The sequence below is a fragment of the Takifugu flavidus genome, chromosome 3 (assembly GCF_003711565.1).
Source record: "Takifugu flavidus isolate HTHZ2018 chromosome 3, ASM371156v2, whole genome shotgun sequence".
NCBI classification, from domain to species: Eukaryota; Metazoa; Chordata; class Actinopteri; order Tetraodontiformes; family Tetraodontidae; genus Takifugu; species Takifugu flavidus.
In genome coordinates, this window is record NC_079522.1 from 15,855,695 (window position 1) to 15,877,132 (window position 21,438).

At 46.8% G+C, this 21,438-nt stretch overlaps 1 protein-coding gene across 1 annotated transcript; it reads left to right on the forward strand.

The window, feature by feature from the left end:
* Window positions 1-3,551: 3,551 nt before the first annotated feature.
* On the forward strand, window positions 3,552-21,208 carry LOC130522913 (FERM and PDZ domain-containing protein 4-like). The gene is given in 18 exon segments (XM_057027793.1): window positions 3,552-3,862; window positions 3,978-4,081; window positions 4,566-4,602; window positions 4,605-4,687; window positions 7,608-7,759; window positions 7,873-7,975; window positions 8,387-8,432; window positions 8,777-8,881; window positions 9,083-9,190; window positions 10,233-10,364; window positions 11,439-11,558; window positions 12,215-12,351; window positions 12,532-12,658; window positions 14,339-14,428; window positions 14,532-14,714; window positions 14,799-14,934; window positions 15,191-16,198; window positions 16,324-21,208. Coding segments are annotated over 17 exon segments (5,913 nt in total). The 5' UTR covers window positions 3,552-3,862; window positions 3,978-4,076; the 3' UTR covers window positions 19,665-21,208.
* Window positions 21,209-21,438: the final 230 nt, after the last annotated feature.

Consider the following 21,438-nt stretch of genomic DNA (forward strand, 5'->3'; position numbering starts at 1 on the left):
TGGCGGTGTCCTTATTTGTTCATCGTCCCTGATGGTTGAGCTCCTGAGGTCTGCCATATCACAAATGTTAGATAAGAGTTGAGGATCTCTCCAACCTCCAGGGCCGGAGATGATATCTTTTGGCCTCAGAGACTAAGAAAAACACATTTCCTGACAATATCAGAGCACATTTCGTCCATCAACCCCCTCATCGGTCTTGTTTTCTCCAAGCTTCAGTGTAGCTGTTGGCCCAGTGTGATACTTCCTTTATATCCTGAAGTATGTTCAGATGTGTCAGTCTTGTGCTTGCCCCGTTGTACAAGAGCAAGTGGCTCCATAAATAGAGTAAACCTGCCTGTTTGTGTTTACGAGCGTGCACGCTCGCAATAGAGAACTGCGCTGAGAGCAAAAGGCTGTCGTTGTCAGATCGCAGGGGAGAGCACTCCAGCAACAACTTTTACCAACATGCAGTGATGTTTCATTCATGGCAGCACAGCGTCGCGGATGAAGCTGAGCCAGGCAGCAAAATCAGCTAAAAAAAATGGCAACCAGCGCGTGTGCTGAATGAGGAGGAGCTGCGTGAGACGTCTTGCTCGGAGCCCACAGTGCGCACAGTGGCCGCTCTAATGAGGCCAGTGAGGACAGACGCTACATTGGGAAGCAAATTAGTAAATTTCTTGTGACAGTTCAGAGTATCTGAACTGGGTCCTGCGTTCATGTGGCCGCGAAATGACACGCGTTTGTCACGAGGGATGTGAGGATCCTCATAGCCTTGTGACAATCAAGTTATATTTAGCGACGAGAGCTATGAGGGCAACTTGTTTCAAAGTCTCATTCAGGAAAGAGAGAAGAAGAAGATGTCGTAATATAAGATTCGAGTGTCGTAGAAACGTGAGTGAACATAATGAGGAAGGGGCAAACGTGGCTACGGAGAAGAGAAGAGCAAATGTTTATGTGCACCCGCTGTTTGTTTCTTGACCACTTCATCCCTTTCAGGGTCCCAGGGACGGAGCGAGAGCCTTTCCCTGTTGCATATGAAATCAGGGTACACCCCCAAATGACGTGCCAGCTCACATGAGCATTTGGGGGTTCAGTGCCTTGCTCAAGGGTAGCCTGGCAGTGAAGGTGCTCTACCACCGGCACAACTTCCGTGCTTCCCGGAATCAGGCCACACCAGGATAATGTGAAACTGACACCGACAGCAATGGAAATCTGGTTCATGCACAGTTAAATGTATCAGCTGGGCAGTGTCCAAAAAGCGCCAAATTGTGGAGCATTTATCTTTTTTTGCGAGTCTCACACAGCTGATGACATCTCCCGTAATTCTTTTCCCCCCATTTTCCGAAGATAAAATAAAAATATGGTTCTCTCGTGCCCTCTGCAGCTCATCGAAAGTTCATAAAACTGACGTGAGAATACATTACCCAGAATCGTTTCATCAGCCCTCGTGAAGAAAAGGCCCCAGAGTGAAGCTGCACCCCAATGCCCCATCAGCAGAAACATGCAGATGAATAAAGGAGGTGATCTGGATCCGGATTTACATCCTCTCTGTGTGCTGCACCGCCCACCTGAAGCCACTGAAGAGAGCAGGAACCAGCAAAGAGGGAGGAGAACAGGCTGGTTGGTGGGCTTAAATTAACCTAGTTGTCCTGCAGCGTGTAAAGTGGCGAGCACCATGGAGGTGGAGGGGTTGGAGGTTTTTGGGGGAGGTGGGAGAGATATGCCACAGGCGGCAGGGGGGATTGTCATGATGTAGGCTAAAGGATCATGGGTGAGATCGCAGCTTTTGTGAAAGCTCAGTGAGTCTGGATAAAGCTCCAGAGGGGGTTTCAAGATTTAAAGCCACTGCGCGATTGTGTACAAGTATACACAATCAGACAGTCAGGTTCTCTTCCCTGCCAGCAGTGAGGCGGTTTTCGGAAGGCCGTTGGTAGAGACAGCCCTTTAAATGGCTCCGGCAGCGAGGCTCAGTTGTTGTTTTCTAGAGCAGAAATGGACGGAAAGTGATGGACACTCACCAAAGATGAAGAAAGGCTTTGTGGTGATCCTTGGAAGCGTCTCTTAGTGGGATAAGCTCCTGTTTCCCTCTGATTTTGTCACTTTTTCAGCATTTCATTTAAACCTGCAACTTTTTTATGAACAAATCATTCAGTATGAACGCGGAAGAATCTTCAGGTCACAAACTTCCGCTTTAATAATGCGCCAACCTCATTAATCCCAAATGGATCACTCACACATTTATTTGAAGAGTCTTTCTCCTAAAAAGGACCACCATATTCGAACTTTCTTTATGAAGAATTCAAATAAAAAGTATCTTGGGATGTACCCCGAGCTGATGGAGGCTAATTGAAGCAGCGTGCTAGCAGAGCGTGGGCAGGAGTCGTTGGTTTGACCACCCTCTGTGACGGGAAAACCCACCTACACGAACGCTTCGACCGCAGCAGTTTTCTGCTACGTCGCCGGAAGTTAATTGGTGGCCTGGTTAAAGACACGTCGGGTTCTACATCCCTGCTTCTGTCAGAGTGTGTGTCATCCATCACTGTTAGCCCGTCTCTGTTGTCATTACTGTTGCAAGCAATTAAAGAGACAGCAGAATCGGTAGCCGTAATGGCCGTTACGGAGGCCGCTCAGAGGCAAATCGATTCTAGAATTGGTGTTTCATGGTGCTAAACAGCCGGGGGATTTGAGCCCTAAACACTAAAAAGAAAATCTTTTAAAAACTCGTGAATCTTAGAAAAGATAGCTATTTCAGTCTGTTATTATAATGCTACAAAAAGCAAAAATTTGAGCTAACAGCCTACTAAATGAAAACTGTTACAACATTTTAGCGCTCATTTTCAAATGTTTGTAGTCCAGGAGAACAAAGTGGTACAGATGCCAAAAATGAGACCATTGCAACTGAATTTTTAATGCTAACAGAGGCTAAAATGTAGTTAGTCGGACTGTAGTGTAATAATGGATTCACAGGGACAAGCAATTGCCCGTTTCTCAATTTGCAGTGTGCAGGCATGAACTTGGGAACTTCTCCAGTACAAACTTGCTGATCCTGTCGCTGACCGAGGTGCATTGTGGGATACCGAGCTGTCCCAAGTCCTGTCTGATGCATACTTGATAAAATGGGAGGAGGTAAAAAAATAAACTCATGCATTAGCACGAGGCTCCCAGTTTCATCCGTCATCCAAACACGTCGCCACGTTATCATTCCCAAAGGTCCACTTTTTATCTCAATGGGAAACATTTTTTTCCCCGCAGATTCAGCAAGATATGCACACATGGGGGGGGAGAGAGAGCATGGATTTGTTTTCTGTTTTTTTTCTATGATGAGAGGGATTATGGGATAAAGGATGCGAGGCCATGCCAGTTGAGTTCAGTTTGGAGCAAAGCTGCTCCCAGCGGCAGCGCGATGACAAACACAGATGAACGCCTGCTTCCACGCTGGAGATGTGCGCAGCTTCTCTAGATTTCCAGCACAAGAGCCTCTGATTGGGATTCCGAGGTGGCGGTGGGTCCGCCGTTCTCTCAGCCAGCTTGATATCGGGGGAGGGGGGGGGGGGGGGCAAAAACACTGGCATCTGACTGAAATCCACAGAGGGTAGAGAATGGAGAGGGAGCGCTGAAACGGATCTGTGGCCTCTAAGAAGGTTTTACATCAGCCGCTTGTGTTTTTCTTTCTTCTGCTGTGGATTTGTGTGGATTCTGGGAGTCAGCTGCTCAGCAGGATGGCTGGCAGTGGGAACCCTGCCCTCGGCCTCTCAGCACCACCGGGGAGCTCGTCACATTGACTGCCCAACCGATTTCTTTATTTTGCAATGACATGAGCGACTGGTGCTGTGAGTGATCCACCCGAGGCAAAGTATGGACGTGGATCCGCTGGATTCTCGCGGTAATGACGCCCTCGTCTAGCGCGCACTTCCTTTTGATGTCCTTTCATCAGCAAATGAGGCGTTTATGCAGAACATTCTTTCTATTTCTTCCTCTGTGTCCGTTTCCCTCTGCAGCTGTGCGTGGACGCGCTATCCCAGAGAGGAGGTCGGGACAGTGGACGTCTCCTCGTAGTGCATGAGCGGGGAGGAGCGCTCGTCAGATTAGATGGGAGAATGAGGTGCGCAATCAAATCCCAGGTGCCTTCCTGACCTGAAGGCTTTGATCGCCTGGGCGGTTCACACCGACACCCCCGGTGATGCGTCACGGCCGCGCACGGCAACGTTTGACATGTTTAACGAAGTGCTGAGGTCGTTCTTTAGTTCTTTAATCCACTCTTTTGTGCAACTCACGCAGCGGCAGGGCCCCGGTCAGGACTCTCCCAGCAGCCTCAGCTGGGTTGTTTTCATTATCTCCAATGACCCGTGCTGCCGTCGCATCGGCGCCGCTGCCGCTGCAGGCCTGCAGAGCCGCACCTGCACGGCTGCATCACGGGCCAGTCTGAAGAATTCATTTGCTCGCCACTTTTTCAACATTTCCGCTGCAAAGTTCAAACAAAGGAGCCGCGGCTGGATTTGCATTCGAGATTCGCTCGATCAATCACTGATCATCTTCTGCATTAACACATTTCCCCTCACCCTCTTTTTTTTACCCCTTTTATTCAGCCACAAAAACAAAATCTCCGGCTGGCCACCCCCCGGCCGGGCTCCTGGGGCGGGCTGCAGGGACCCCCGTACAGCTGGGACAGCATGAACAGCAGCAGGGAAAGACGGGACTGCCTCACCAAGTACGTGGCCACATCTCCTCTTATGAGGACCAAGCAAAGAGTTATTTTAGCATCCTAAAGTTCAAACACCACAGCTAATGTGCAGATTATTGGCTGTTCCTGAAGGCAGCCTGTTGACATTCCTTCCTTGTTTAGCTGCGTTCTGGTGCTTCCTCCTTGTGGGCCTCCACGTGCAGCCTCTGGTTCTGTGTAGCTGGTGCCACATTAGCAGGGAAATCCTCAGTTTCCGACATCTGAGTCCCGGCGACAACAATAGGAAAGGAAAAGAGAGCCGCAGCAGGGAGGTGATGTGGCTTCGGTTCCCCATGAACCCTCAAGTCTCACAGACAGGTTAACCGCCAGCCTTATGTAACAGCTGCTGGCATGTGCTGCACTTCAAATCCTGAGTCGCAGATCCAAACTGTCAACCGTCCCTCTGTGTTCCTCTTATTCAACCATCTTAAGGTGTCGTGGATTTATGAGGGTTTGCTAATGTACAGAGTGGGTTGAAATACAGATGTTTTGTAGCCTGCTGGAGCAGCCTGTAGTAAAATCAATGCTTTGATGTCCTGGACTTGAGATCCTCCCATTCATGTAATGATAAACAAGTCCACATGGAGCACAAATAAACCCTGAAACTGATTGCAAAAATATAGATATCTGCATCCAGCAGACATAATAAGCGACCCATTATAATATTCTGAACTACTTTAAACCCCCATTAGCGTGTTTGCAGCCTCCATTATTGTATTACGAAAGGAAAATAGCAAGATTGCCTCTTTGCCGCTGCATATTAAGACACTTATGTTAGCTTAGCGTGAAGTTTTAGCGTGAAGTGCAGATAGAAACTGTTGAGTGACTTCATGGCCTGCAGCTGGTCTCACCCAGGAGCAGAAACATTTCCCCACCTTTGCTTCACATATTAAGCTTTTTTAGTTCAAATTGAGTTGCGTTATGGAGCCAAACTAGGGCTGCAGTGACTATTCTGATAGGTGACGACTGTCGATCGTTAAAACCATGATTCGACTCATCACAGGGAGAGTTTGAGTCCTTGAGATGTGTTACTGACGTGCTGCTGGGCCCCGCAAATGTGGCCTTGCAGTGTGTTTCTGTTATTAGCCTCTGTGACATGGCCCGGCGTTACTGTATGCTGTTACGTCACGCTGTCGCGCTAATCCCTGCAACTCCCAGCGGGACGGGACCACGTTTATTCCGTCTCCGCGGTGTGAAAAACACACATGCGGATGTGACCACCGTCTCAGTTTTGTCAGTTTAGGGCCTGAATTACAAAGGTGCACGATAACGGGCGCTCATTTGCCCGCAGTGAGATTCTGCATGTGATCTACTAAGAGAAATTGAGTGCAGAGGAAGAGCGTCAGCGCAACATGAAATTCCCTTCAACTGGGTCGGAACTGTTTGTAGAGGAGACAAATAAACCCCCGACCAATCGCCAACAGAGACATCTAGACATCGCCAAGAGGAACCTGCCATAGATCCACATCTGTCAGAAGGTGTTGAGACCCCAAAACTCTCTTGACAAATAGCTGAGCAGCAGCATGTCTGGACTAGTCAACCACCGGGATCACCTTTGGGAAGCCAGCAGCCGCACCAGACCCATATTTGGGTTCTATCAGTGCTTCCTGCGTGGATGGAACGCATCATAAGATCTAATGGAGCAAACCCCCACGTTGGCTGGTCGGTGATTCTCACCTGCACTTCCAACAAACTATATGTAGACGTCGCCAATACTTCCAGGTTGAATAAATCGGACTGATCTGCATTTTCTCCTCCTAATATATTGCTCACCCAGGCAGAAACGGCCCCCCCTTCCATATTCAATAAGGTGGAAGTGGAATCCTGAGTGCTCACCATTAGTAGATCAGCCGGCACAGTTTTTGCGGGTGACGTCAAGTGTGCACGATTTAGTCCAAGCAGACCTCGAGCAAATGAGGCCCCAAGAGTAATTGTGGAGCACCTGAACCAATCAGTCTCTCGGATGTTTGTCTCCTCTCTCATGGTGGACAGGGAGGTTTGGTATCCAACAGCTCACGACAACATCTGAACATTAAACCAGAACAGAATCGGTCCCGTTAGTCTCCACATCCAAGATGGTGCTGACTGACTTCTTCGGCTGATCTGCTGTCCGGACTGACCAAAGACAGGAGGAATGTGTCTTCTTGGAAAATGAATTCAGGCTCATATTTGCCACCCCCACCCTTTTTTCCCCCCAATTGTTCGTAGCCAAGGTTAGCTCGGTCTTCTTCTTTTCTGTCTGTCCCGGACTGTAATTTGCTTGTAACTGGAGATTATCAGATCGTTATTTTCCAATTTCATTTTCAAACACTTTGCATTTTTACCATTAAACGGCTGGCACTGTAACCTTGATCCGGATTGATGATGAGCGGCACAACCTGGACAAATATGAGCGACACAATGCAGGATGAAAGCGCCTGTTCTTCCATGGCGGGTGGCGTTTGACCTTTCGCATTCAGCTTTTCTCTGACCCCCCTGACATCCTATCCCTGGCCTCCGGTGGGATTAAAGTCTCGGCGAGCCCGCCTCACATATTGGAACACGCTTCATTACAGGCAGATTTAGCTTGAGGTTTTTGCGCCGTCTGTACGACGCGTGTACACGACGTTTGGGGGGGGGGGGGGCAAAATAGATCGAGATGGGTCAGAACTGATTTCACTAATGTTGCACATCGGAAATTTAATTTACTGGGACACTAGTGAGGACATTTGCATCCCCACTGTCCCCGTTGAGCGTGTTGATTGGACAGAATTATGCTAATCAAATGCTGATGTACAAGCAAACACTAGTCAGCGCCACACTGAATAAAGAAGAAAAAGAGGCCCTCAGCTGGGTCAAGGCATCCGATTTTTCTCTCAAAGAAGTAAATGTTGTCTTGTCGCTGTGGTCTTCATCCTGTTTTCTTCAGCCAAGTATCGCAGAGCAGCTCCCTGGAGGAGGTCCCCCTGGATGGGGTTCCCCCGGCACCTCGTCTGGTGGAGATGAGACGGGACCCTGTCCTGGGATTCGGCTTTGTGGCCGGAAGCGAGAAACCTGTTGTGGTCCGCTCTGTCACGCCAGGTATAGTAGACTCTCTACGATGATCTCCAGTGCTCCAGGACCCAATACCTGCACGCTGTCACAAGCTAGCATCGCTAATTTGCTGTTGCCGTGGTCGTTTTCTGTGTATGTAGGCGGTCCTTCGGAGGGAAAGCTGTTGCCAGGCGATGAGATCATCATGATCAACGACGAACCCGTCAGCTCGGCTCCTCGAGAGCGAGTCATCGATCTTGTCAGGTGGGCGCCGTTGGTTCACGCTGATCGGCGGCGATGGTCTAAACTGACCTGATGATACACAAACTTACTTTTATTCCTCATTCAGACACAAATCTACTCTAAATCTAAAATCCTCAAAAAAAAGTGCAATCAATTATGCAAAAGATCCTTTATTTTTCTATTCCACTGCACATTCCCGGTGCCTGGAGTCGTCTCTTCATCAGCCATAAAATCACTTGTTCCATAAATGCAAATGAATCCGCGTTTGTGCTGCGTTTAACTCCATCCACTCGTTAATGATGATTGCCGGAGGCGGCTCGTTCCAGCCCTGCAAAGCTGACGGTGTCTCGGCGGCTGATGCGAGCCGCCGCCGTCGGTGTGTTTCCAATTGTGGTGACTTTGTGGGTTTTCTTTTTTTTTGTCTTTCTCCAGGAGCTGCAAGGAATCCATCCTGTTGACTGTGGTGCAGCCCTATCCTGTGAGTCCGTTTGTGCCGCTCAAATCAGATTTGCAATACCTGTAGAGGCAGTTATAATAAAAATATAATCAAACATGACTGACTGAAACTTTGCCTCTCACGACAGCGTCTTCATTCGTTTAAAATTCCACTATATTGATCCACAGAATGTGAGAAAGGTGGAAAGTTGCTCCTGTTAGCGACAGGAAATGATGCGTCAATACCCAACTGTCATCATTTTTACTATAAAACAAGAGTGCAGAGGTTTCCTGTTAAAATCTTTCACAACCCTTCATTCTGTGCATGTGCCGACTGTCTCTCCATCTGTCTTTTTTCCTCTTTTCTGCTTTGCTTTGGCCTCTTAGTCCCCTAAGTCAGCGTTCATCAGTGCAGCCAAAAAGGCTATGCTCAAGTCCAATCCGGTCAAAGTGCGCTTTGCAGAGGAGGTCATTATAAACGGCCAGGTTCCAGTGAGTTCTGCCACTCTCTCTCTGTCACACACACACACACACACACACACACACACACACACAAAGGATTGTTTGACCTACATAAATGCTGCCAGATGGTTATCACTTATCACGTAACATATTCCAGTGAATGACAGGAATAACAAAATGTGTTATGAAAGACATTCTCATAGATTGTGTCCACTCATCTCTCCTTTGCAGAACCCGGTGAAGGACAATTCTCTTCTGTTCATGCCAAATGTCCTAAAAGTGTATCTGGAGAACGGGCAGACAAAGTCGTTCCGCTTCGACAGCAGCACCTCCATTAAGGTGTGTGTCTGTGCGTGTGTGTCTGTGTGTGTGTGTGTCTGCTCTTAAAGCAAACTTGAGGAAATTGGCACCGCGGGCAAGTTTGATTACAAATGAAGAAAATCATGTAGAGTGCAAATTACTGTGTCTATCATTCCAATTATTCTGGCTTCATGTTTTCATAGGCTAGATGCAAAGTGCCAAATTTCAATTTTCAGACATGATTATTTTCCATTTGTCACTTACCGCGTCTGTAATCGTGTGTATGAATCATGTTCAGGCTCAATTTTCTTATCGTTCTTTATTTTCAATTCAGTATGCGGTACCAGCTTCGTTCACTTGAATGGAGACTACATATTATTATCATATATATGAAATTTGAAAATGACCTTCATAAATGACAGAGCTTTTCCTGGCATTTGCTTAATAATGCCTCAACAAAATTATTTGAATCTCACATCTCAATTGTCAACTGTTATTAGCTTTGTTATTGTGTTTTTATGATGGGTCTGTGTCAAGCTTTATGAAATGCCTTTAGTAGCTAGAGATGCTAGTAAGCTACTTATGGAAATACTAATCCTCAGCTGGTGTAAAGTAGCGTTAGCATAGAAGCTAAAGTAACTTGGGTTGTCATCATTGTCAATTTTTACTGTTCACACTGCTTAGCTTTTAAATTAGACACTTGGGCTTTAAAGCTTCTTTTCGGAATCCATTCGTAATTAGCCTTGATTAGCGTTAGCTGGTAAGCTATCATTATTGGAAACAGCAGCAGATAAGTGATACATTACATTATATTAAAAATAGAAGATGTTCCGCAATGTTTTTGTAATATTCATGCTTTTTTAAGGAAAACTTGAGTTCAACTTAACAACAAATTCAGCTGTTCCCATTTGTGGCTGCTGAGTTTATACTGTATATGTACGATGGATTTGATATAATTCAGTATTAGCAGAGCTAACATCTGCATGTCAATGATGTCTGAATGTGAATAATATTTAAATGTAAAACATGCAGTTTAGAATTTTGTTGATCGTGCAGCCCTTCTCTGGTTTTTGTTCCTCAGGATGTGATCCTGACCCTGCAGGAGAAGCTGTCAATCAAATGCATTGAGCACTTCTCTCTGGTGCTGGAGCAGAGGACGGAGGGTTCCGGCAGCAGACTGCTTCTCCTGCATGAACAGGAGATGCTCTCTCAGGTACAAGATGCCTTTTTTGTCTCCTTTCCTGTCCGACACACACACACGGACACACACACTTCTCAGCATTCCAGCAGCGTTTAAAGCCCGGTGTCATTTATCAGCATGGGCACAGCAGTAACGACAGCTCACATTACACCTGCTCTGTCTCCCACTGTCTCACACACACACACACACACACACACACACACACACACACACGAGCGCGCCCAGACCACTTAGACAAAATGTCTCAGGCCCATACATACACCCATCCACAGTGCCAGCTACATCTCCAGAGAGGTTACAGGATCACTGGAGGACAATTTTAATATTCCTCCTCACACACCGGAGATGGGGTACACTCTCCTCCTTGGAAGATTTGTTGAGTCACAGCCCTTCTAGCATGACTGTTGGAATATACGTTGTACTGTAACACGGCTGTCCCTTCATCCTGTTTACACCCGTGTTTGATCCTGAGGTGGAAAATAGGCCCTTTCTCTGTGTTTGGTACACTAAATAATTGATCAAACTGAATATTTAGGGCACGATGTAGGTCTTAGGGTGTTGTCATGAATAAGAAATGGGATAAAAAGGAATGGATGACCAGAAAGCGAGCATGGTTTTTGCCAAAATTGAGTCAGCAAGTGCATTGAATCATTTTTCATGCGTGTACCTAAAGTTGCTGCTTTCTATCACTTTTCAAACACAAATATCAGGCCACAGGTCCTGTCTAGCTAGAGGAGAATACATTATAATAAATCTGGGGAACAAAATGTGGCACCCAGTGAATCTGTAATCTGCTATAAAGCCAGGATTACTCCTGGTCAACATACATCTGCAGCATTTGCATCTAATATGACCGACACACTAACGCTAATGAAGTGGACTGGTTTACTGACCCATCACTGACATCTCTCATCTTTGCTAGCTGATTTCTATTTCAATGTCTGATATTGGCTACGACACAAACCCTGTTTACGTCTTCATTTGCATGCAACTGAGCCGAGCAGGTCGAGAGAAATTAAATTTTAGAGGTTTAATTGATGGCTAATTAGCATTTAGCATGATCTTCCTCTCTGTCCACGCGTCTAGGTGACCCTGAGGCCTGGCTCTGATAAAATGAAGTGTTTCTTCAGGGTTAGCTTCATGCCCAGAGACCCCATGGAACTGCTGCGGAGAGACGCCGTGGCGTTTGAATACCTCTACCTACAAGTGAGTTTTCCCTGCCAACACTTTTAACTCAAAAACCTTTTACACCAAAGAGCTTGCGAATAAAAGCCCCTTTTCCAATGCAGGGACTTTGATTATTTATCAGGGACTTTGGAAAAACCACCAGAACCTTTCCACCAGAAAAACTTCATTTCATTTCAACGAGCTACACTTTTTACTTGACTTCTTACTCACTAAAGTCTCAATTTATGAGGAAAAAAATTCTGGCGAGCATTTTTCTTGCAGGACTTCGAGTCAACCCCTTCAATGAGCGAGTCTGTGGAAGATCAAGCTAGCAGAGCTAACTGCATGACTCACAGCGAATCACTTTAACGAAGAGCTGATTGCTTATATGAAGCTGTAGATGCAAACCACACATATTTTCCTTATCTCGAACACGCCACCCTATGGGAGCGGCTTCTCTCACCGTCTCCTGTCAAGCATCGGTGTTCAGCCCTCTGTGTTTCCATTTTATCCATCTGAGTTTGAAAAAAACGTGATCCTCTTAGACGAATCTCATGCCACATCAGTTAAGAGCCAGTCCTTCCACGCCAGTCAGGGCGCGGTGTTGCGTGAACCTCCCAGTGGAGCGTTGAATCGCCTCCACTGAACCTCAAAAAAGGACCACTGACGTGACTTTGTGCCCTGTTCTGCTGCAGAGTTGTAACGACGTGATCTTGGAACGCTTCGGCCCGGAACTGAAGTCGAACGCTGCACTGCGACTGGCTGCCCTGCAGATGTACATCCTCACCATGACCACCAGGCAGAGCCAGAAGGTCTCGCTCAAGTACATCCAGTAAGTCAGGGGCTTTGTGAGAAACATGTAGGAATGTACTTTTCCCCCACTTTCTTTACTTTATAAGGTCCATTTACATCCAGACACTGTTTTAACTGTAAATATTAGCATTTAGCAGTTACTAGCATTGGTCCTTGCACGGTTAGCATCTGAAAATATGGTGGTTGCAACCCTCCGCAGGAAGGAGTGGGGTCTTTCGCTGTTCCTGCCCCCTGCTGTGCTGTCCAGCATGAAGGAGAAAAACATCAAGAAAGCTCTGACGCACATCCTCAAAACCAACCAAAACCTCGTGCCTCCGGGGAAAAAAGTAGGCCGCTCCCTTATTGTCTTTCCCTGCCCTTGTTGCAAACCTATGACAACACACACGTGCGCAAACAGCACACACTCTCACGCTGTCTGACGTGGTGTCCTAAAATAGCCTCCCCACCATGATCGGGGGCAGAAAGGTCCTCCCCGTTGTCAACCTAAGACCCCTTTTGGGGTTCGAGCTTGAATTTTAATGAGAGTAATGATAATAAGATATTCAGATTTGCACACACACACTCTGGGGTCGCTGACAGAAGACCTGCTGTCACGAGACAGGTCGTCCGCTCATTTAGACTCCTAAAAAACATCTGTGTGATCTAACGAAGAGGATATTCCTATGAGTCAAGTGCTCTCTTTTTTACTATTATTGTTCAAATCCTCAGATTTTATAGGAATATAACACTCAGTTTCTTACTTTTCAGGGCTCTTCAATATCCATTGTTTATATTTATTAATACATATTGATATTTTTGCAGCTTTTGCTTATCCTCCTATGCTAGAGGCAGAGCTACAAACAGTTTTCCTGCCAGATTCACACACAATGATGCTGTCTGTCCTGTGTAATATCCACTTTGAAGCGTACAAATCGGCAGCAGGGGAGAATTAATTAACCATAATAGTGATTTACTCTGTGGTCATGCAGACACATTTAGCATACAAATACAAATACATTGAGAGAGTACAGGAATGCTACTTTCATTCACAGTGACCCTTTTAACGGAACTTATAAGGGCTTAATTAAGAACTGTGGCGGCATACGGCAGCTACCACAACTGGCAAATATGATTTTAATACAAAGATGCATAGGATTTCTCAATATGACATCAGATCTCTCCTTACTTGAGGACCAAATCCTTCTAAAAGTCCTTTGAAAAGAGAAACAAGCATGCAGATAGTTTGTGTTTGTATTGCATGTGTGCGTTTGCCACAGCAAATGAGAGCATCTTTGCATGGGAGTTCCGCCGAATAAAGTGCAAAATATGTCGTATATACACGGACAATATTTATCTCTCCCTTTCGAGCCAGGGTGTTGTGTTTTTTCCTGTGCCGGCGCATCATTTGCATTCTGACTTGCAGTTCCAGCCGCCAGATTCATGAGACAGAAACAGCGGCTTGCGCAGCACCCCCGAACTGCCGTGCAATATAAAACAATGACTCTCCGAATTAGCTTCCTCATTACAGCCCTTAACCCATCAGTCAGAAGAAGAGGACGCTTGTTCTCCGGACAAAGACGATGTTAAACACAGACCAAGAAAATCACTGAAACACATTAGCTTGAGTGGCCTGTTGGGACCCGTGTCTGACAGTGTTGTTGTGAGACTCAGCGTGAAAGGGACATTAATGGAAAACGGTCCGGAATTAATACATTAAATGCTTGGAATTTAGCTGTGAGGATATTAAATATGGGTGTCATCATTTATGTCACAGCAGAAAGTGCGTTTGAGTTGAAAGGCCCTCGTCCCAACTGGCCTGACTGGCACAAATCAATAGCAGCTCATCACAAAGAGCAGCGCGACGAGCACTTCTTCATATTCTGATCACAAGACATGATTGGCTCTAATGGAAAAACTCAGTGGTCCAGATCACAATGGCCTGAAAATGCTTCACCTTATGTCACGAGAGGATATCCAACGTGATTTCTCTCAGGGCATTAATCATATATTGTACTTCTCTCTCCCAGCTGACTGCTCTGCAGGCCAAGGTGCATTACCTGAGGTACCTCAGCGAGCTCAAACTGTATGGAGGGAGGGAATTTCAGTCCATTCTTTTGGTAAGAACTTACCCTGAATTGGTTGCAGGTATCGGAACAGACGTAGGTGGATGTGGGTGATTTATTAAACTACTAACTGTTATTACTGTTACACACTATGTAGCAAGGGGAGAAACAGACAGAGGTGACGCTGCTGGTGGGGCCCCGTTACGGCATCAGTCACGTCATCAACACACGGACCAACCTGGTGGCCCTGTTGGCCGATTTCAGCCACGTCAACCGCATCGAGATCCTGACGGAGGATGAGACCAACGTCCGGCTTGAGCTACATGTGCTGGATGTGAGGGTGAGGAAACCGAACCAGAAGCACCAGCTAAGTTTAACGCTTTGTTTTCCTTCATTTGTTTGTTTTTTGCTTCTTTTCTCGCAGCCCATCACGCTCATCATGGAGTCGAGCGACGCCATGAACCTGGCCTGTTTAACAGCAGGCTACTATCGCCTCCTAGTGGATGCCAGGAGGTCGATATTCAGCATTTCCCAGTATAATTTCACTGGAGGGGATGACGGTGAGTTATCACAGGGTCCCTCCTTACAAATAAACACAACAACAAATAAATGCCTTCAGGATCATTTAGACAGTCAAAGGTAATGTGTAAAATTAGTTTTAAAGGGCACCTCCCACTTTGTGTTTATTCAGCATCATCAGAATGAGCTTGCAACTCAAGTCAACACAGTACTTTGACTATGAATTCTAATTGCATTTGATTGTTTGAATAGTTTGCAAAAACCCATGTTCAAAATCTCATATTTCCCTCACTGCAGGCGAAGATCGAGTCCTGGAATGGCCGTACAGCACATCGCTAGGGAATGAGGAACCTCTGTCTTATCAGGAAGACAGCTACAACAGAGACTCTGAGCACTCAGGCAACAGGCAAAGTGACAACAGCATCTCCCCCTACTTCCACGAACGCCAAAACCCCGACAGGGACACGGAGCGGGAGAGTCCATTGCCCCCTCCTCTTCCCCCAGCCACCAGACACAAACCTCAAGATTCCCCTCGGAGCGCCAAGGTTTCATTCATTTTTGGGGGGGACCCACCATTGAACAAGCAAAGGAACTTGGTTTATGAGCGACTGCTCGAAAGCCCCGACGCACCGGAGCACAGGCGACCCTACGTGAACAACAGGAGCTTTCAGCCACAGGACAGAGGAGCGTTCCAGTTTACCGCACTGACACACGTCTATAGCAATATTATAACCGAGGAAGGAGGAGACGAGCCTCTGCTCAGGGATCTGATGTATCGTGACACTACAGACGACGTGGAGGATGACGACGATGGTTCTGGCGAAGAGGAGTTTGCGGGCGGGACGCCAGTTGGTGACAGCAGAGTCAGCGGGGGTGAAAATTGTGGTAATCAAGCGGCATTAACCACAGCAGCTGGGAAGGCGACGTTCCTCGCACTTTCTGGTACGAGTGACGACATCATTGACCTGACGTCCCTGCCTCCCCCCGAGGGGGACAATGGCGTTGATGATAATGAAGAGGACATGCTGCTGCAGACGCTGAACCTCGCCATCGCCGCTCCCCCGCCAGGCTTTCAGGACAGTTCGGACGAGGACACGGCGCCTGAGGGAAGGCCGCTGAGCACAAACGCCAACGCCGACATCCCGGTGTCATTAATTGACGCTATTCCGACACGTGAGCTTGGGGAAGAGGATAAAGTAGGGGAAAGACAGCTGGGGAACGGGCTCGTGAACTCTGTCCAGGCTCGAGCCTCCAACACTTCAGAGCAGAGGCCTCCTCTGCCCCCACCTAACAGCAACAACCCAGGTGTGTCAGAAACATATTTAATCTGCCGCCGTTTGAGTTGCCAGTGCCATCATTCCTGTGTGTTATACGTTTTACCGTGGCAACATCTTTCTAAAAACCTTCTATTTCGTGTCTGTGTCTTTCAGGAGTTTACATGTCACGAGGCTTTAGTCCAGTGTCCTCCTCTGATTCTGGTAATGAGACCAACTCCTCAGAGATGACTGAAATCTTTGAGCTCGCTGCTTCTCATAAACTCAATGAGACCCACATGCGTCTTCTGGTGGCCACAAGAGAAGGATACCAACCATTACTCGAGGAGAAAACAGAATTCCCCGTGTCCCCGAGCACAGGAGGAGCAGCGCCAAGAAAACCCCAAAGTCCGACACGCCACCTCCAACCTCCAGCAGTACCCCCGAGACTGAGCCCCCAGTTGGACGCTGCGGCATCAGGGCCAGACTCTTTGGAGGTGAGGCCACAGCCGAGCCTCTCATCAACCCTTCAGCGCCCGAGTTCCACGACGCCCGGAGGCAAGCACCAGAGAAAGTCCGCAGATTCTAGTGGGAAGTATAATACTTTCAGCACAAGGGACGGGCATCGGGGGGAGTGTGTGAGCAGCCGCAACCGTCTGGACCTGGACCAGCGGACTTCTTTTTGTGACCGTGGGGAAAGTCAAAGAAGACAGCACCCAGTGTTGTTTGAGAATTCGGAAGCCGGATGCCTTGTGAACAACCTCCCTCGCGACCATCGTAGAAACCCGCACCCTCCGTCCTCTACCTCCGACCACCTGTTGAACGTCAACCTCGGGAGCTGCGGTGCAGATAATGGAGCCGCAGCCGTTGAGCAGGATGAACATCTAGTTGTAGCGTCATTATTGTCCCCAACCAAAAAATCAAGGGCAGGTGGATCGGATCAGGGCTCAGACATTCAAAGTGACCACCCCCCGCTTTCTAGACAGCAGAGCGTCGCAAGGTTGTGTGAATACCATCTAGCCAAAAGGATTTCAAATTTGCAAGGGGAGGCCCACAGTTCCCTCCAGGGATCTCTGTGTTCCTCATTAGACGCTGGTGGAAGCAATAATAGCAGCACTTGCCCCACGCCAACTGACTCACCATTAGGGCCTGGTGCCTGTGAATCAAAACACCACCACTTGCAAAGACACCCACTGTCCAATTCCTCCTCGTCATTACTCAGGGTGCTAAACTATGAAGATAACAAAACTGGAATCTCCCGTACCCTTCCTAACACGAAGGCAAAGGATCTCCATCCTCATGCAGATCCTGCCCTCCTTCGGAAAATGCTGCCCAACATCCACCCTGCGGGCACGGGGGCTGAGGCAGGCCGCCCTTCCTCGGCTACCCCATCGAAGCATAAGGACAACACAGGTCCTGGAGGTAAAAGGCCACAGTATGACCTGCATGCCAAACAACAGGCCAGTGGAAAAGGTCTGAACCAAAAGGAGGGCAGTGAGGCCTACAGACAGCTGATAAACTATCTCACAGTCAGTCAGATGCATCAGGGAGGGAAGCTCCACAGCGCAGGCATGGGAGGGGCAGTGAAAAAAGACACAAGGCGTTTTATCACCAGCAACCCACAGCTTGTTGAAATGGTTAAGAACAGGGCAAACACAATAGCCCGCTGCCCGTGTGCGCCTTCTTCTGTAACATCTCCATTTCTAAGTCCAAATCAATTAACACCTAGTGCTGCCGCCATGCAGCAAACAAATAAAAGTCCTCAGTCATATCACTCAGCCACACTACCTGCCAAACTCAAAAGAAGCCCTGATATTCATTCCCAGAGGTCAAGCGACAGTCTTGAATTCAGGGCAGCTAATGCTGACAGGAGAAGCTCCTTTTCAGGTCTAGAAGGCGAGCTGGAGCGGAGTGGTATGGATCCGGAGCAGTTCCTCTCCATGTATATGAAAGAGGGCTTAAACAACCACGAAGGGGGTTTCCATGACAGTGGCGGCAGCAACCATCCCCCACCAAGGTCAAGAAGCCAGCCCGGGGGCAGTGCTGAAGACTGGTTCAGACCAGACCCAAGAACTAAACAGGGAGTTCGACAGTCACCTCACCCACTCCAAAACGATGATTCTCTTGGTTTCCAGGCTCCCTCCAACGTGGGTGGTCAACGAGCAGATTTCAACTCTCTCTCGCTAGGAAGGGAGCATTCTTCTGCGTTCACCAGCCACGCCTCTGCCAGCAGTCGGGCTTGTATTTCATCACCATCTCCTCACCGTCAAATTTCACCTCCCCTGCCACCGCCGCCGCCACCTCCTCCTTTGCCTCTTGCCACTCAAGCCAGTGGTAACTCAGAATGCGCACATAACGCTACCCACGGCGCTACCCAGTTCCGACAGAACCAGAATCACATCCAGCCCGTTACCCCAACCCTGCGTCAGACCGAGCCCTTCAGCAGTAGTTTGCAGCGGGGCAGGGAGATCACGCGGAGCTCCAGCACTGTCACCGCCAGCTCTGGCAGCGTGGAGGCTCTGTTTGAAAAGCCTACCCGAAGCCGGAGTCAGCAACCTGTGGCGCAACCTGCACCCCAGCAAGGTGAGACGAAGGTCCAGAGAAGGTCTACAAGGAAGCGACTGTCGAAGAGCTACTCCCAAGGTTCTGTGTCTTCCAACACCACCTGTTGGTCCACAAGCAGCAGGGTTGACAGTCGAAGGGCGTCCGTGGCGTTCCCACTCCAGAAGGATTCAAAACACATAAAGGGCTCTCAAAAACTAGACACAAGTCCGTGGCGATGCAACGGGCCCTTTAGTTATTGTTTTTTTAAGCGTAAAAGTGACGGCGAGGAGGATGAGATCGAATGGGAGAGGCCCAGACAAAGCCGTGGTGGAAACAGTTTTGATAACGGCGCTGCTTCTGCTGCTTCGCCCTGTGGCTCAGCCTTGGACTCAGCCGGGGAGCAGCTGTACGGAGAAGTCCTCAATAACATGAGCTTTAGCGACCGCTTGGCACGAATCAACGCGCTAAAGGACCGCATGTACACCTTCCCGTCAGGCTTCACCGATGTCCGCCGGGATGCCAGTGAGCTCATTGCGCTGGTCAGGTCCAGTGTGGGTCGCTGCGATCGTGGACCACAGATGCCTTTCCAGGATGTGTCGCAGTTCAAGCAGCTCCTCTCAGTGGAATCAAAAGAATTAGGCCGGGCCTGCAGACGCATGGCACAGGCCCACGGTAGCCCAGAGGAGATGCTGCTAGCTGTAACATGTAGCTTCCAGGTGCTATGCTGTCTCTGCGAAGCGTGTATGTCTCTTGTTCGGGGACTCGGAGCCTCAGCCTCACACCAACAGAGAGAGGTCGTGGCCAAGGTTGATGAGGTTGTCATGAACTATATCTGTTTGCTAAAAGCCGCTGAGGCTGCCACTGTGGGAGCACCAGGTGAGTACAGTGTAAAAGCCTTGGTCCGCCATTCGAGTACAATGTCGGCCATCGCTAACGCACTCACCCGCTCTCTTAAAACGCTGCTTAGCAAGTAGAGGCTACTTGTTGTGCTTTATAGCGTGGCCAGAAGACTGTCTTTCAGCATCTAACTTTTTTTAAATCTGTCATTCAGTTTTCATCTAAATTGTCTCCTTAAAGAAATCAACAGAATGGAGTCTTGCTTCGGGCAGCCATGATTTTGCAGAATGGAAACAAACAAATTAGTGAGATGCTGAACTTTGGTCTTATCTGAGTGCACTTGCTTTTTCTGACAATAGTGTATTGTATTCTTAAAAAGCCATGCTGTCATATAACTTTGTAATACAATATGTACCTAGTAGATATCTCTTTTACCTATGTATTATGTAATTTATTTGAAGAAATGTATATAATGTACATAGACACAATATTAATATATTATTTACTGTAGCAGTTTAAAGAAGCCATTGAGTATTCAGCTTTATTTTGCTCTAATGTTGTACAAGAGTGGAGTGAAATCATTTTCAGTTCAGTTTATAAAAGTGCAGTTTTGATAATAATAAAGGTATTTATAGTTGTTGTTACCTATAGAAATGTAAGTAAAATGTGTCACTGTAAGTCCAGTGAGGAAAATAGTGCAACTATTTTATTTATGATAAATCTTTGAATGTGTTTCTGTTGTAATGCAGTTTGGTTTAACGAGATGAGAGGAACGCATTGAAAATACAGGGAAATGTAACTTGCACTGCATTCACCACAGCTTCATATTTGCAAACACAGATTATTTTATCACACGCGTTAGAAGGGAAAAAGAAAATAATTACTTTTAAACCTATAATATATATAATACCATATGTAAGCTATTTTGAGAAGAGAATATTGAAGTCTTTAAAATATCAATCATTGTATTGATTATAAATGATTATATTAAGTCATCCTGTTTTCTTATCATCTACTTTAGAATATTTTATGTGCTTGAATTGTGCCACACTATATTTATGGAGGTTCCTCTTTTATTTTGAACAATTTACAAAACTATTAAAAAAACAATTTATGAATATTTAATGTTTACTGTGCCTTTTTATTTTTTAATTATAATTCACACCTACAAAGTTTGAGGGAATTTGGTTTTTATTTGATTGGATATAGCTTCTTCAAAACCATAGATTAGAACATATATATGAAAATCAAAAGGGACCACAGTTTTTTGTGTTTCTTTTTTCAGGATGTCTAATCTTTTTAGACTCCAGGAACTTGACAAATTAGGGATAACAAAGTCATTGTCAATTTGTACACTTGTAAAACTGATTATTTGACTATAGCAGGTTGTATCATATTATATAATGTGTAAGTTTCAAAATGATGTTCTTTCTTTGGCTCAGTCATCAGTGTATGACCTCTGCTCCTTCTTCCATGATAACTGGAAATTTATACTAACACAGGTGCATATTGTACTTGTTGAAATATTGAAGAGGCTTGACGACTATTTTTTTTATACACTTTACTTTTATAATGTTTGTCTTTCAAATACAACTACAGTGCCCCAGTAGTATCCACACCTGGTACTAGTCACACACACCTGCAGGTATCCTCAAGGCTCACAAGCCGAATACATATACCGGTATGTCATTCCTAACATTAACATTACTACAACTACTACTACTGCTACTATTATTATTATTACTATTATTAGCATTATCATCATCAATAAAAAGAAGAATATACATGATTTTAAATTTGAATATATATCTTCGTTATTGCCATGTACCTTTTACTAATATTTTTTGTATTTATGACCGAGTGTTCACGTGACCTTTCCACCCGTCATTATGAATGGAGGAACCGTTCGAC